A 12943-nucleotide genomic window follows, 5' to 3' on the forward strand; every position below is an offset into this window, starting at 1 on the left:
AAAGGACTGACGAACTTGTTACTTGCTCTGGATTAACTACCTTACTTTCTTGGAGTTCTTCTTTCAAGTGGAACCAAATGGCCCCTGCCCGATTAAGTACTTAATACTTTGTTCGTAGACGTATTATCAATCTCATGTTATATTTTCCGGGAAATTAGTGTTCGATGCGAGGAGAATGGATGTTAATTAAGCGCCTCATATTGTAGTAGTGAAAATGTGTACTCCTAATTGTTATCTTTTTATATGGTCTTGCATAGTGATTTTCACCTAAGAAGTTAATTTTTGGAATTGAGCAAGGTTTAATAAAATCTATTTTTTCAACAAAAACGACATATATAAGTTCATAAAATGTGAAACTCACTAGTGACCTAAGAAATAAGACCATATATCTTCTATAGTGTAAAACAACTCTATGCTAGCTCCAAATTAAAAGAGAAAAAGATAACTAAACAGACTTCAACCAATTAACCAACCTACATATTGCCAGATGCATAATAAAGATTTAAAGTTTATGATTTTCCACAACTACTTTAAGTTAATATATAATAATAATTGTGTTCACAGTAAAAAAAAAAAAAAAAAATATATATATATATATATATATATATATATATATATATATATATATATATAGACACACACATATATTTACTGCATTTCTTAATATTTAATCAAAATTTGTACGAAAGCGACTGAATTCACGTGAATATGTAAATACACTTTCCCTCTGCATATATGGCTACATATAGAATGCCCCTTGGCGATAGAAAAAGAAAACAGTGATCACAACCAGATAGAGACTTCAATCAATATTCCACTAAGAAAATCAATCAATGATGACAACATCGACAAGCGACAATTTATATATATATATATATAGACACACATATAACACTACTAAAAAAAATGCATTTTCGACCAAAAAATTTCGACCACATTTTTTGTCGAAAAAAAATCGACCACGCGCGGTTGAAATTATCCGAAAAAAAAATTATTTTATTTTCAGTAGGATTTCGACCACACGGGGTCGATTTTTTAAAATGAAAATAAAATTTCGACCACGTGTGGTCGAAATTAATTTTTGTATAAATAATAAATGGGAAACGTTTAAATTAAAAAAAAAAAAAATTCGACCACATGTGGTCGAAAATTGGACCACATTTGTATATACACACTTCTTTGCAAATCTGTTCAGCACCACACTTGACCACTTTTTTATTTTTTCTTTCTCTCTCTTTCCTCTCTCCCTCTCTTCTCTCTACCCACACCACCAGCCCACCGCCCCACCAGCCCAGACCTCAACCAACCGCCTCCGACCACCGCCAGTCCACCGTCGGCGGCGCAGGTTCGTTTTTGGTTTTTTTTTTTTTTTTCCAATGTCACGAACACTTACCAATGCATAATAATCTCATGTTATTAGCTACATTACCTTCTAAATTTACTAGATTTGATAACTTTATTTAGCGTTCAATATTTGTTTTAGGGTTTATTTTATGTTATTTTTTTATTTTATTTTTGGATTTTGAATTGAAATTGAATGTTATTTTTTGGGCTGTTTTGATCCCTTTTTTTGGGACTATTTTGATTCTTTATTTAGACACTTCATGTTGATAGGGAAAAGGAATAAGGGACAATGTACTGTTGAATTCGAATGGATGAAATTGAGGTAAGTAGTCTCTTATTTTAGTTGTTTCATTTTGCTGCCTTGGTCAAGAAGTCCTTCCATTGTTTCTTTGCTATGGTGTGTTACTTTGATAAGAGGTGACATTACACTTGAGTTACTGAATCTTGACAAAACTGTATCTGCTTCTTGCTGTGGGTTCTTGGACCACATTTTTGAAATGAATTGGCTTCTTACTACACTTGGGCCGATTAAGGGTATTTAACTTGAGGCCACATTTTTAAAAGAACAGATTTCTATACATGATGAAAATTTACTAATTTGAATAGATACTTAACTTGAGGATGCCCAGTCCGGAAAGGTTTTATCCCTCGGTGGGCAAGGATGATCTCACATTGACTTCACGAGGTAGGAACCAACATGCGCTTGGCAAGGCAACTAGAAAAGCCACTAGTTTGTAGCCGCGACATGATTCAGGTTCCTTTGCCATATTCGGAACCGTGAGTCTGAGCCTCCGTAATCAAAGCTCTCAAAGTTTGATACGAGTCCGCGGGATATTAGTTATGTTCCTAAACGTCACCCTACGGGGTGGCGTATCATTTTTTCTAACATTTTCCTTTCATATTTTTGCAAGGTACAAATAACGCGAGGCAGTAGAACAAAGATGTACCAAAAGTTGAAGCGAAGAAATTTGGAAGCACGGCATGTTTGGCCTAAGAACTAGAAAAGGCGCAAATAAGGCTCAAGTCTTAAACCTTATTTATTTCTATCTAAAATTATGTATCCAAGTATTACATGTAGATGTTGGGTATGCAAGCCCAAATTAATAGTTTATGATGGATATGTTTAAATGGATATGTATATTATCTTTAAGGGTTTGAATGTAGTTTTAGTTCGAATTAGAAGTACTTTTAAGTTTATAATGTTTAAGTGTTTGAATGATGTTTAAGTGTTTGAATGTAGTTTATGATGTTTAAGTGTTTGAATGTAGTTTTAATTTTAAGTACTTTGAGGTTGAGTTTGATTGTTTATAAGTGTTTGAATGGACAATATTTAAGTGTTCAAGTGTTTAAACATTATTTATGGTTGTTGTGTTGCATTGTTGATGAATTGGATGGCTGTTTGGTTGATGAATTTGACTATTTGGAAATTGGCAGGTGGGCTGCAAAAAGCAGGCAAATGCTGGAAAACATATTCCAGATTTTCGACCACAGGTGGTCGAAAACCAGCCTAGATATTTCACAATTTCGACCACATGAGGTCGAAATTGTATCCAGAAAAATTCAATTTCGACCACATGTGGTTGAAATTTAGCAAGATTCTTTTCAGATTTCGACCACATGTGATCGAAATTCTGGGCCCAATTTACAATTTCGACCGCATGTGGTCGAAATTGAATTTTTATTTTCTTTTTATATTTAAATATAAATAATGTTTTCGATCACACGTAGTCGAAAAAGTTAAATATAATTTAATATAAAAATAATTTTTTCGACCACATGTGGTCGAAAACAATTTTTCCATTAATTTCGGTAGAATGTGATTTCGACCACACGTGGTCGATTTTTTTTTTCGACCAAGCTGTTATTGACCTACGCGTGTGGTCGAAAAATTGGTCGAAATAAAGGCTTTTTCGACCTCGTGTGGTCGAAATTTTTGATCAAAAATCCTTATTTTTTTAGTAGTGATATTTACTACATTTCTTAATACGTAATTAAAATTTGAACGAAAGCGACTCAATTCACGTGAACACGTAAATACACTGCATATATGGCTGGCAATAGAAAAAGAATACAATGATCACAATCGGACAGAGACTTCAATCAATATTCCACTAAGAAAATCAATGATGACAATTCTTGACAAGCGACAATTTTTTTGATACTTATAAAAGGCACTAACCCCTATTGTACTTGATCATTGAGGCCTAACAAAAAAAACACTCTTAAAAAAAAGACACAGCTAAATCTTGTTGATCTCTAAATTTTAGCTATGGAATCCGCAACAGTTATCAAATTGCCAACACAATCACAAGAAGAGCGCGATTGTACGTATGCCATGCAGCTACTGTTATCCTCAGTTCTCCCCTTCGTGTTGCATTCGTCAATCCAATTAGAAGTATTCCAAATACTTGCAAAAGAAGCTAAGGCCACTAAACTATCTGCTGTAGAAATTGTTTCTCACATCCCTAACTGTAAGAACCCTGACGCGGCCATTATGCTGGACCGGATGCTTTACGTGTTGGCTAGTTATTCGTTGCTCGATTGCGACGTTGATGAGGAGGAAAATGGGGTGGCTAAAAGGTGCTATGGTTTGTCTGGTGTGGGTAAATTCTTTGTCCGTGATGAAGATGGTGCGTCCATGGGGCCATTGTTGGCTTTGCTTCAACATAAAGTATTCATTAATAGCTGGTGAGTTTTGTCCTTTTACAGTATTTATTCCCTTTTTAAACCCCCCCCCCCCCCCCAGCAGCAATATTGTCATCTTTTCATCACAAGATTCTTAAAGTTTAACCATTTTAGGATCATGCCAATTTTATGTATGTGGTCTATTTTAGTATAACCCGACTTATAATGGAGTATACATTACTTACAAGAAAGTATTCAGGCTTTGTATACTTCATTTATCTTTGAAGTCATGTCTGTTATTGAAAAAGGAAAAGTGGTTACTCATTTAATTAGCGGAAAATACAAATCTGTATTTTTTTTCATTTCCTGGTTCGAAGGAGAGATCTTTGATAAAGCGGAGAGATCTAAGTCATCCTACCAGACTTGTTTTCTCACCATGCATGTATAACTACTTTATGATACAAAAATGAACCAAATTAGAGAATTGAGGCCGGGGACAGAAGGGGCTTACTCTAAATTTCGTAAATACTTAGCCGCGCCTGTTGTTTATACCTAACGAATAATTTTAACCTTAAGAATTAACAAATCTAACTGAAGTTGCATATCACTTAACCATGGTTATGTGCGAAAGAAGTGTATATGCAAGACATATGTCTTATATTCATTGGCTTGATGTAAACTTTCTTCTCTGAAAATAACACTATTTATAAAAAATAAAAAGATTATGTATATAAGGTCAAAATTGTTTTTTTTTTTCCAAAACAAAATTTTCATATAATTGAAGCAGAAGCCATTAATTTTTGTTATGCAAATTAAAGAGGCAGGCAAAAATATTGGATCAGTCTGACTCTCTTGTCTGATTTGAAATTACAGGTTTGAACTAAAAGATGCAGTACTTGAAGGAGGAGTTCCATTTGACAGGGTTCATGGGGTACATATATTTGAATATCCAAGATTGGACCCAAAGTTCAATGATGTTTACACCAAGGCAATGCTCAACCACACAACTGTAGTCATGAAAAAAATACTTGAAAATTACAAAGGTTTTGAAGGCCTTAAAAGTTTGGTTGATGTTGGAGGTGGTCTTGGAGTTAACCTGAAGATGATTACATCTAAATACCCCACAATTAAGGGCATTAATTTTGATTTGCCCCATGTTATTCAGGATGCACCTTCCTATCCTGGTACCTTTATTCTGTCGTTCTTGTTTTACTATTACTAAATTACTTTGTTAGTTTGGTCCAACACTCCTTAAATTTACTCAATTTACCTCACTTACAATGTTTGAGATTTACATTATATATATGCTGAGGGGTCGTTTTGTGTGCAAGCAAGTAATATTGAGATTATAATAAGGGGATTATAGTACGAGGTTTAAATAATAACGAGATTATTTAATCGATATACTTTTTTTAAAATGGTAGTGCTCTGTCAATGGTTTATTCAACTATATCAAACTTAACCTCATCTAAACTAAAATGGTATAACTTTGTCAATTATGATAAAAGATTTGCTTATACATGCACAATCAATTCCTCACATGAACTAAATTGGTAATCATAAATATTGCAGGGGTAGAACACGTTGTGGGAGATATGTTTGAAAGTGTTCCAGAAGGAGATGCAATTTTTATGAAGGTATGTCCAAAACTTTGAAGGAGTTGCATAGGTTTATCAAAAGCCAAAAGGATCTTACTTTATTTATTTACAAATTAATTTTGCAAAAAAAATACAAGCAATGTGATGAATAAGAAAATGTACCACACTCTCAAGTGGGATTTTACGGATGAAAATAAAAAATAAAATTAATAAAAAAGGAGTTGAAGATCCCATCCTGGGAAATGACCCAAGATCATCTAACATGTTTCCCTTACCAACTTGCATCTGTCATATTACAGTCAGATCTCTCTATAATAGCATCTGCATATAACAACACCTCTCTAAAATTGTCAAGTTATTTTGGAATCGATTTTTTATGTTATATTTTACTTCTCTATAATAACATTTTGCTTATAACAGCAAGAGCCAACTTTATAACAGCACATTCTTTGAAAAATTACCCCCATATAACAGGTATCTTTATTTTTTTGGTAACATAATAATTAACTATCTTTATAAAATTAGAATATCTATGATTACCAATAATAAGTGAAGACATTTTGACCAAATATTTGATCTTTTAGTACACTATTTATGACAAAGAATATTATATGAATATATAATTTTCATCATTTAAATATTTTCTTTGCTATATAAAGTGTGATTAAGCTTAGAATTTGACAATTAAAAATGACAAATTAGATTTTATGTATCTTTTTTTGCCTATAACAGCGAAATATTATTTCAATGTTAATGTTGTTATATGTGTATAACAGTCATTCTCTATAACAGCCAAAAAATTTCGGACCCAATGATGCTGTTATAGAGAGGTTTGACTTTATATGTTTATGAAAGTTGCATAACCAATTACTACCTCTAGTCCATATTATATGTTTATAAGGTGTTTGCACACCCCGTTAAAAAGAGATTTAATAGTTTAATTATAAGATCAAGTAAGGGTGCATTTGGAGGGAAATTAACTAATTCTTCTTGTTTTTCTAAAACGTCAAATTTTTTATTTTTTTTTTAGATAAATTAGTTCCATATGCTTCCTCTCCTTCCCAAATGGTATCCATAAGCTGTGATTAACAGAGACATTCTGTGTTTCTTAGTGGATTCTTCATGACTGGAGTGATAGTCACTGCCTCAAGTTGCTAAAGAACTGCCACAAAGCTCTACCAGACAACGGAAAGGTGATCGTTGTGGAGGCCAATCTACCAGCGAAACCTGATACTGATGCCAAAGTTGCCGGTGTTTCGCAATGTGATCTGATCATGATGGCTCAATATCAGGGAGGCAAAGAGCGTTCTGAAGAGGAGTTTCAGGCATTGGCATGTGAAGCCGGATTCAAAGGCGTTAACTTAATATGTTGTGTCTGTAATTTTATGGTCATGGAATTCTACAAGTAGATTTCCACAACCTTATGAATATATATCCATTTGTATGGCTGTCATCTGGGACTGGAATTGCCAATTACTCCCAGATTGAAAACGTTTGAGATTGATTCCTGATAATATTTTTATTAGTACTTGTTTATTTCTCTTGTATGAGAGGATGTCATTGTAACTTTTGTCTAAATTACTTTGATATTCCAGTATTCCTAATAAGATTTATATACTCCTCCGTTCCATTTATATACTCCTCTGTTCCATTTGATGTAACTCTTTCTTTTTTAGTCCGTTTAAAAAGAATGACCGCTTTTCGTATTTGGAAACAATTAAACATTTCATTTTACCCTTAATGACATAATTTTATAGATATAGAAATGTCATGACATGTTTAAGACCAGGAGCTTTAGAAGTTTTTCTTCCTTAATCAAACACGCACCTTCACTTAAAATGAACGGATGGAGTATCGGTATAAAAAGAGTCTCCACATCCACATACCGACAGTTGCGACTCAAATGGCAACTTAATTCACTAAAATTGAATTTGCGTGGGAAAACCCCACTTTGAGAATAAATCGCTCCCTAACAAACTCCGTTTGTAATCTCTTTGCCTTCTCTACTATGATTAGTTCCTGTAATGGCTATTTCTCGAATGACCACGTCTAAACCGGACCTGTCAAATGTAGTCGTCCATATAGTGTGCTCTAATTTGTAAATATTTGGATTATACTGGAGAGTCAGTATAAGAACAGAGGAAGCATGGTCAAAGAAGAGCTTTTCTTATATCTGCCAACCATCATAGAGAGATTTGTTGTAGACATAATTTAGTAAATAAAAGTGTTTTATCCTAACAGTTAATCTTTTAGATGAGATGATCATACAATTCAAAATGATAACAGAGCAGACAGGGGTCCTAAGTTTGTGCCTCACCGCCACCAATAATCAAAAAGAATTTCATGTGCTGCATGAAGAAGAAAAGGCCATGTGGGGAGGAGTGGTATGGAAGACATATTTTAGTAAATACAAGTGTGTTCTCTCTAACGTTCAAGTTTTAAGATGAATTTGGGTACACAATTAAACAAAATTGACAAGGATAGCTAAGATCTATTTATGGCAGACTTATCCAACTATGGCTGGTTATGCCAAAATGAAGCTTTGCAGAGTAGTGTTCATTTGAAGCATAATGTTAGAGGGAATCCATGGACAAGGCTTACAGCTTGATAGTTCTTATCTACTGCAAGGTAATAATTAAGGAGACGCTTCCACGAAGATCAACAGTATTAATGTCTGAATTGAAGAATTTTTTTTATCAGTACTACTCATTTCCTGAAGCTGTCACATAATCTCTGGTTGAAGAAAACTAAATCTAAATTCTTTATTTCACTGATCTCCTGAAAAATGTCATCATGAATGCTGGATTGGATAAACAGATACGTTGTCTCTGGAAGCCTCATTAGTGAAGGTCCATATGAACCTAAGTTTAATAGGTTTTGTATAGTTCTTGTACTAGTAGGATAATGTTGATTTCACTCCCTTTTAGAAACTTATCATTGAAAGTTGAAAAAAAGAACCAAGAAGGGTCTTATGGCATTAGAAATAAAAGCTGAAATTCAACAAATAGACCCTTAGAATATCATCTTCATGTGATAATTGCTGAACTACATGTGATAATTGCTGAACTATGTGACCATCTCATTTACTCCTAAAAGCTTAAGCTGCTTGCTCTAACACTATGTTGAGTTGTGTGACCATCTCATCTATAAGTTTAAGTTGTTAAAGAGAGCACACTTTTAATTACTTAATGATATTATGTCTCAACAATAACTTGTTCCTCACTCGTGGGGAAGGAGAGAAGTATATACGAGTTAATGATGTTACCTGTTCATAATTCTGTGGCGGACACACCAGCTAGTTCGAATATACTTATGCATTCACAATGCAAAGATCCGAACAATTGACTTAAGTATGGAAACAGCAATACATGTTTGCTGTAGAATTTTGCATTTAGCTATATAGTACTGCTTTGCCCATTTAGGAGAGAACATGCAGAAACACCATTTGGATTTACAAGTTCGTTTTTCTGTTTGGTTCACAAATTGTTAGAAAGATTTACTATGATTATGTATAATGGTCTTCTCTTTCAAAGGGCAGAGTAGACCATTGCCAATTTAACAGCCTTTAGGAAGCAGATACGAAACCAGGATTTGAAGCTTATGGGATCTAGATTCCAATCTTTTCAAGTTACTAAGTTCTAAATAAATAATTTGTACATATTCAATGAATTTTTAAGACAAATACAGAGTTTGAATCAAAGCTATTGGGTTCAACCAAACCCGTAGCCAACACTCTCCCGCCGCCCTTGCTAGGAAGAGGCATTGCCTCTTCACTATTTGGATGTATAGCTATTGGACTACAATAACCATAAACATGTTTTCTTCTACAATTTCTTTTAAGCCATTAATTTCCAAAGACATGGATCTACTTGAAAGCATTGATATACATTAACTTCCAACTGCTAAAGAAAAAATGACTAGGTGAGAAAATGAAAAGACAATGTACAAATGAGCACATATATAGACATAGTTCAGTTGAGTTTTATTGTGTTAGAATAAAAAGATAGCAAAAGAACAAAGCAGAGTTTACAGTTTGAAGAGCAAAGCTGCAAATTTGCTCAACTGAAATCTATTTTGACCATGTCTCTGCAGCAGCACCAAGACTCTGTTTCCTTTTAGCTGCTTCCAATAATGTCCTTGTACAGGTCCTTGATCTTTGATATCAAAGCTTCTCTGTTAGCAGCAAAATGTAATTAAGAATACATTTAAGTCGGGATGAACACAATTTTATGAATAATATACTCCCTCTGTTAGTTTGTTTGTCTTAGTTTGACTGGGCACGGAATTTAAGAAAGTAAAGAAATTTTTTGAAACTTGTGGTCTTAAACTAAAGATATGTATGAAAATGCTCTTTAATCTTGTGGTCTTAAACATGACATGTAGAATGTTGGAATTAAAAAGCTGTCAAATTAAGAAAGAGACATTCTTTTTGAAATAGACTAAAAAAGAAAGTGATACAAACAAATTCAAACGGGGTGTATTTTACTTCCACTAGTTCATATTCAAAGAAAAGGGACTTACCTATCGGGTTTGAAGATCAAGTTCTTGTAGGCAAACCACTGCAGAGGAAGGGTAGAACAAATAAAAAGTGTGAATGAGTTTAAGAAAAACTAAGTGGTTCATTATGTAGTTCAAAGCTAAACCAGATAAGGATTTATGAAAGCTGATACTAATCCATATGCATTTTGGTTCAATTATAGTAGCAAGTTACTTACACTAATTATCAAGGTCACAAAACACATAACAGACAATTATACTGGCTTTTAAAATAGGGTACTTGATAATGTGAAAAATATCTATGTTGCTAGTGTATATAAGTCAAATCTCAATATCTTAGAAAAACTAATAGTAGCTTGTTTGGCCAAGCTTTCAAAATCTGCTTATTTGGAAAGTTCTTTCGAAAAAATTACTTTTGACCAGTAGTTGTGTAAGTTAGACTAATAAATTTGAAAACCACTTTTGTGAATATTAGAGTAGTACTTTTTGCCTGGATAATTTTCCAAAAGTGATTATGGGGAAAAGTTTTTTTTTTTTTTTTTAGCTTCTGAAAAACAACTTATGTTACTACCTAAAATCACTTGTTTGTTTCCCAAAAGTTTGGTTAAACACCTCAATTTTCTAAAATAAGCACTTTTTGAAAGAAACAAAACAACTTTTGACTTCCTAGAAGCTTGGCGAAACAGGCTATAAGTTCGGGATATCTTTCAACTTTTGGAGAAAACACATACAGCATAGTGACTAAAAGTGACAATATTTCAACTTACACCGGTGTAACCAATTCCTACAAGCTCAAGAACACCAGGAATCAGAGGAAGCCTGTCAATTGCCTGCCACAATTAAGCAAGTCACTTATCAAGTTTGTAATAGTTTCCAATAGTTGAAGTAAAATGGGAACAAAAAAGGTCCTAAGTTAGCAATTAGTAGCTAGTAAGTAGCAGTACCGAGACCACTCCCGTGGAGCTCCATAGAAGAACAAATGCAGCCACACCTAGTGAACTGACTGCATACTTATCTTCAACTTTGTCCCACTGAAAGAAGAAATTAGATAGGTATTATTCAGGAGGAGCAAACCAAGAAACAAGTGAAGTTGAATAACCTAGTACAGTCGGATCTCTCTATAACAACCATCCTCTATAACAACATATCACTATAACGGCCAAATTTTATTTGGAAACGACTTTCATATTATGTTATATTATATGTTCTCTACAAGAGTATTTCGCTATAGCAGCCAAAAAATATCCGAACAAATAGAGTTATTATAGAGAGGTTTGACTGTAGTACGTATTATGTCCTTACAGCTTCTTGAATTTTTTGGACAAGCTCTGATGGTAGCTCAGTGGTTGCCGTTTCAGCTGTTGTGGCCTCTACTGTGGCAACCTCTCCAGTTGATGTTGCCATTGAGACCACATTCCTTGAAATCTTTCTACCTGCATCAGAGCACATCCGCGTCAAAGAAATTACAAAGATATGAATGAATTTGAACATCCAACGCAAAACCTGAAGGCATCCAACATTCTCCAACAAAAGGCACAGGCAACTTTTTTGTATATAGTATTATATGAATTACTTCCTCCATTTTAGTTTATACACTTTTTCTGAATGTTTGATCCAGTATGTTTCTTTACAACTTTTACAAGTTCAAGCTATATGTTTTACTATTTTTTGAACATTATAAACTATGTTTTCAATCAGGCTAGCACTCTCTTCCTTGGTCAATCAGATTAACTAGTTGCAAGATAGTTTGTCTATTATCTATGTCATGCCTTGGCCAGTGAATATTGAAATATTATTTGCAGATTAATGTTTATTTTATAGTTTTGTCCATATTCAACTTGAACTAGAGTGTAGTTGGAAAACTTGTTTAAAGAGTATTTCAAATGAAAAAATGGTTGTAACTCACAAAACGTTAACCTTTTATCCAAGTGAATTTTCACGTCCAAACACAATTCAACTTCAAACCAAGGATCTTTTCACTTTTTTCCGGAAAAATTTATCACTCTATTTGAAAATCAGCGTTTGGCTATGAAACTGTATTTGAAATTTGGGAAACAACTAAAAACCTATTTTCATTTTCAGTACATTCTAACAGTCAAATATTCTTCGCAAAAACTATAACGAAACACAACTCCAACTTCAAAGTTCCAAATAAAGTGAAAAATATTTGGTTATCATGGCCAAACTCCAACCAAATGTCCTAAACACTAGTTCAAGACCTTAGCAAACATCAAGATGAACAGGCATCATGAGGTCTCACGTTCAAATTTTAGTAAAGAAAAAAAACACTACGTAATTTCTTTCATCTGTGTAAGCCTAGGTGGATAGAATTACCGAACCTCTATGGGTAGAAAGTAGCAGTAGTAGAATTAGACTCTTGCGCTTAAGCTGGCCCGAATAACACAATTATAAAAAATAAAAATAAAACATGTAACTTACAGAAGGCAGTGGTTTTTGCAGCCCGGCTTTGGACAGCAGGTGGTGGAGGAAGGGTAGGTAGTGTCACACATTGGGCTGCTGACTGACGAATTGTCTTGCCGTCGATGAGGGTAGATGAAGATGATATAGAAAGTGAAGGGGAAGTGGTTGAAGCCATTGATGAAAAACTCCCCTTTCAAACTTCTTGTGAATAAAAAAATAAGCTGAGTTAGATTTTGACCCCTAAAGAAACCAAATAAATGGCCAAAATTAAGAGTTTAGAATTTCTAGGAGGAAAATATTTTATTTGAATTATTCTGTTGATAGTTTTTTCCCGGGATTTTTTCAACAAAAAATACAGTTTTTGCAAATATTTACACCACGTAACCCAATATAAGATATTATACGATATTATACCTAGGGGAAAAAGCATTATATATAATGGATTAACCTTGTATAAA

The 12943-nt window shown here is 33.7% G+C and overlaps 2 protein-coding genes and 1 long non-coding RNA gene across 4 annotated transcripts; 2 read left to right on the forward strand and 1 right to left on the reverse strand.

The window, feature by feature from the left end:
- Window positions 1–1020: 1020 nt before the first annotated feature.
- Window positions 1021–2695, forward strand: LOC132629157 (uncharacterized). Of its 2 annotated transcripts, none has more exons than XR_009578150.1 (2): window positions 1021–1345; window positions 1598–2695. It is a non-coding gene; the product is annotated as an uncharacterized LOC132629157 (long non-coding RNA). The 2 variants fall into 2 exon arrangements; XR_009578136.1 differs by having other exon boundaries at window positions 1615–2695.
- An 828-nt stretch (window positions 2696–3523) lies between these two features.
- LOC132632002 (cathecol O-methyltransferase 1-like) lies at window positions 3524–7201 on the forward strand. Its single transcript, XM_060347783.1, has 4 exons — window positions 3524–4032; window positions 4843–5153; window positions 5542–5606; window positions 6680–7201. The coding sequence occupies exons 1-4, from the start codon at window positions 3614–3616 to the stop codon at window positions 6974–6976; spliced, it is 1092 nt and encodes a 363-aa protein (XP_060203766.1). The 5' UTR covers window positions 3524–3613; the 3' UTR covers window positions 6977–7201.
- Window positions 7202–9510: 2309 nt separating this feature from the next.
- Window positions 9511–12735, reverse strand: LOC132632011 (protein CURVATURE THYLAKOID 1B, chloroplastic). The gene is made up of 6 exons (XM_060347793.1): window positions 12504–12735; window positions 11367–11497; window positions 11009–11095; window positions 10832–10894; window positions 10089–10126; window positions 9511–9740 (listed from the first exon to the last, which is right to left on the reverse strand). The coding sequence occupies exons 1-6, from the start codon at window positions 12658–12660 to the stop codon at window positions 9683–9685; spliced, it is 534 nt and encodes a 177-aa protein (XP_060203776.1). The 5' UTR covers window positions 12661–12735; the 3' UTR covers window positions 9511–9682.
- Between the last annotated feature and the right edge of the window lie 208 nt (window positions 12736–12943).

This window comes from Lycium barbarum, chromosome 1 (assembly GCF_019175385.1).
Source record: "Lycium barbarum isolate Lr01 chromosome 1, ASM1917538v2, whole genome shotgun sequence".
NCBI classification, from domain to species: Eukaryota; Viridiplantae; Streptophyta; class Magnoliopsida; order Solanales; family Solanaceae; genus Lycium; species Lycium barbarum.

Bases quoted from the DNA above. Each gene is read 5' to 3' on its own strand.
- LOC132632002 (XM_060347783.1), top strand. From the start codon at position 3,614: ATGGAATCCGCAACAGTTATCAAATTGCCAACACAATCACAAGAAGAG. The intron at 4,033-4,842 runs GTGAGTTTTGTC...TTGAAATTACAG, and splicing joins AAAGTATTCATTAATAGCTG to GTTTGAACTAAAAGATGCAG. The intron at 5,154-5,541 runs GTACCTTTATTC...TAAATATTGCAG, and splicing joins GGATGCACCTTCCTATCCTG to GGGTAGAACACGTTGTGGGA.
- LOC132632011 (XM_060347793.1), bottom strand. From the start codon at position 12,660: ATGGCTTCAACCACTTCCCCTTCACTTTCTATATCATCTTCATCTACC. The intron at 11,498-12,503 runs GTAAGTTACATG...GCTCTGATGCAG, and splicing joins TGCAAAAACCACTGCCTTCT to GTAGAAAGATTTCAAGGAAT. The intron at 11,096-11,366 runs GTAAGGACATAA...TTCTTCTTTCAG, and splicing joins TCCAAAAAATTCAAGAAGCT to TGGGACAAAGTTGAAGATAA.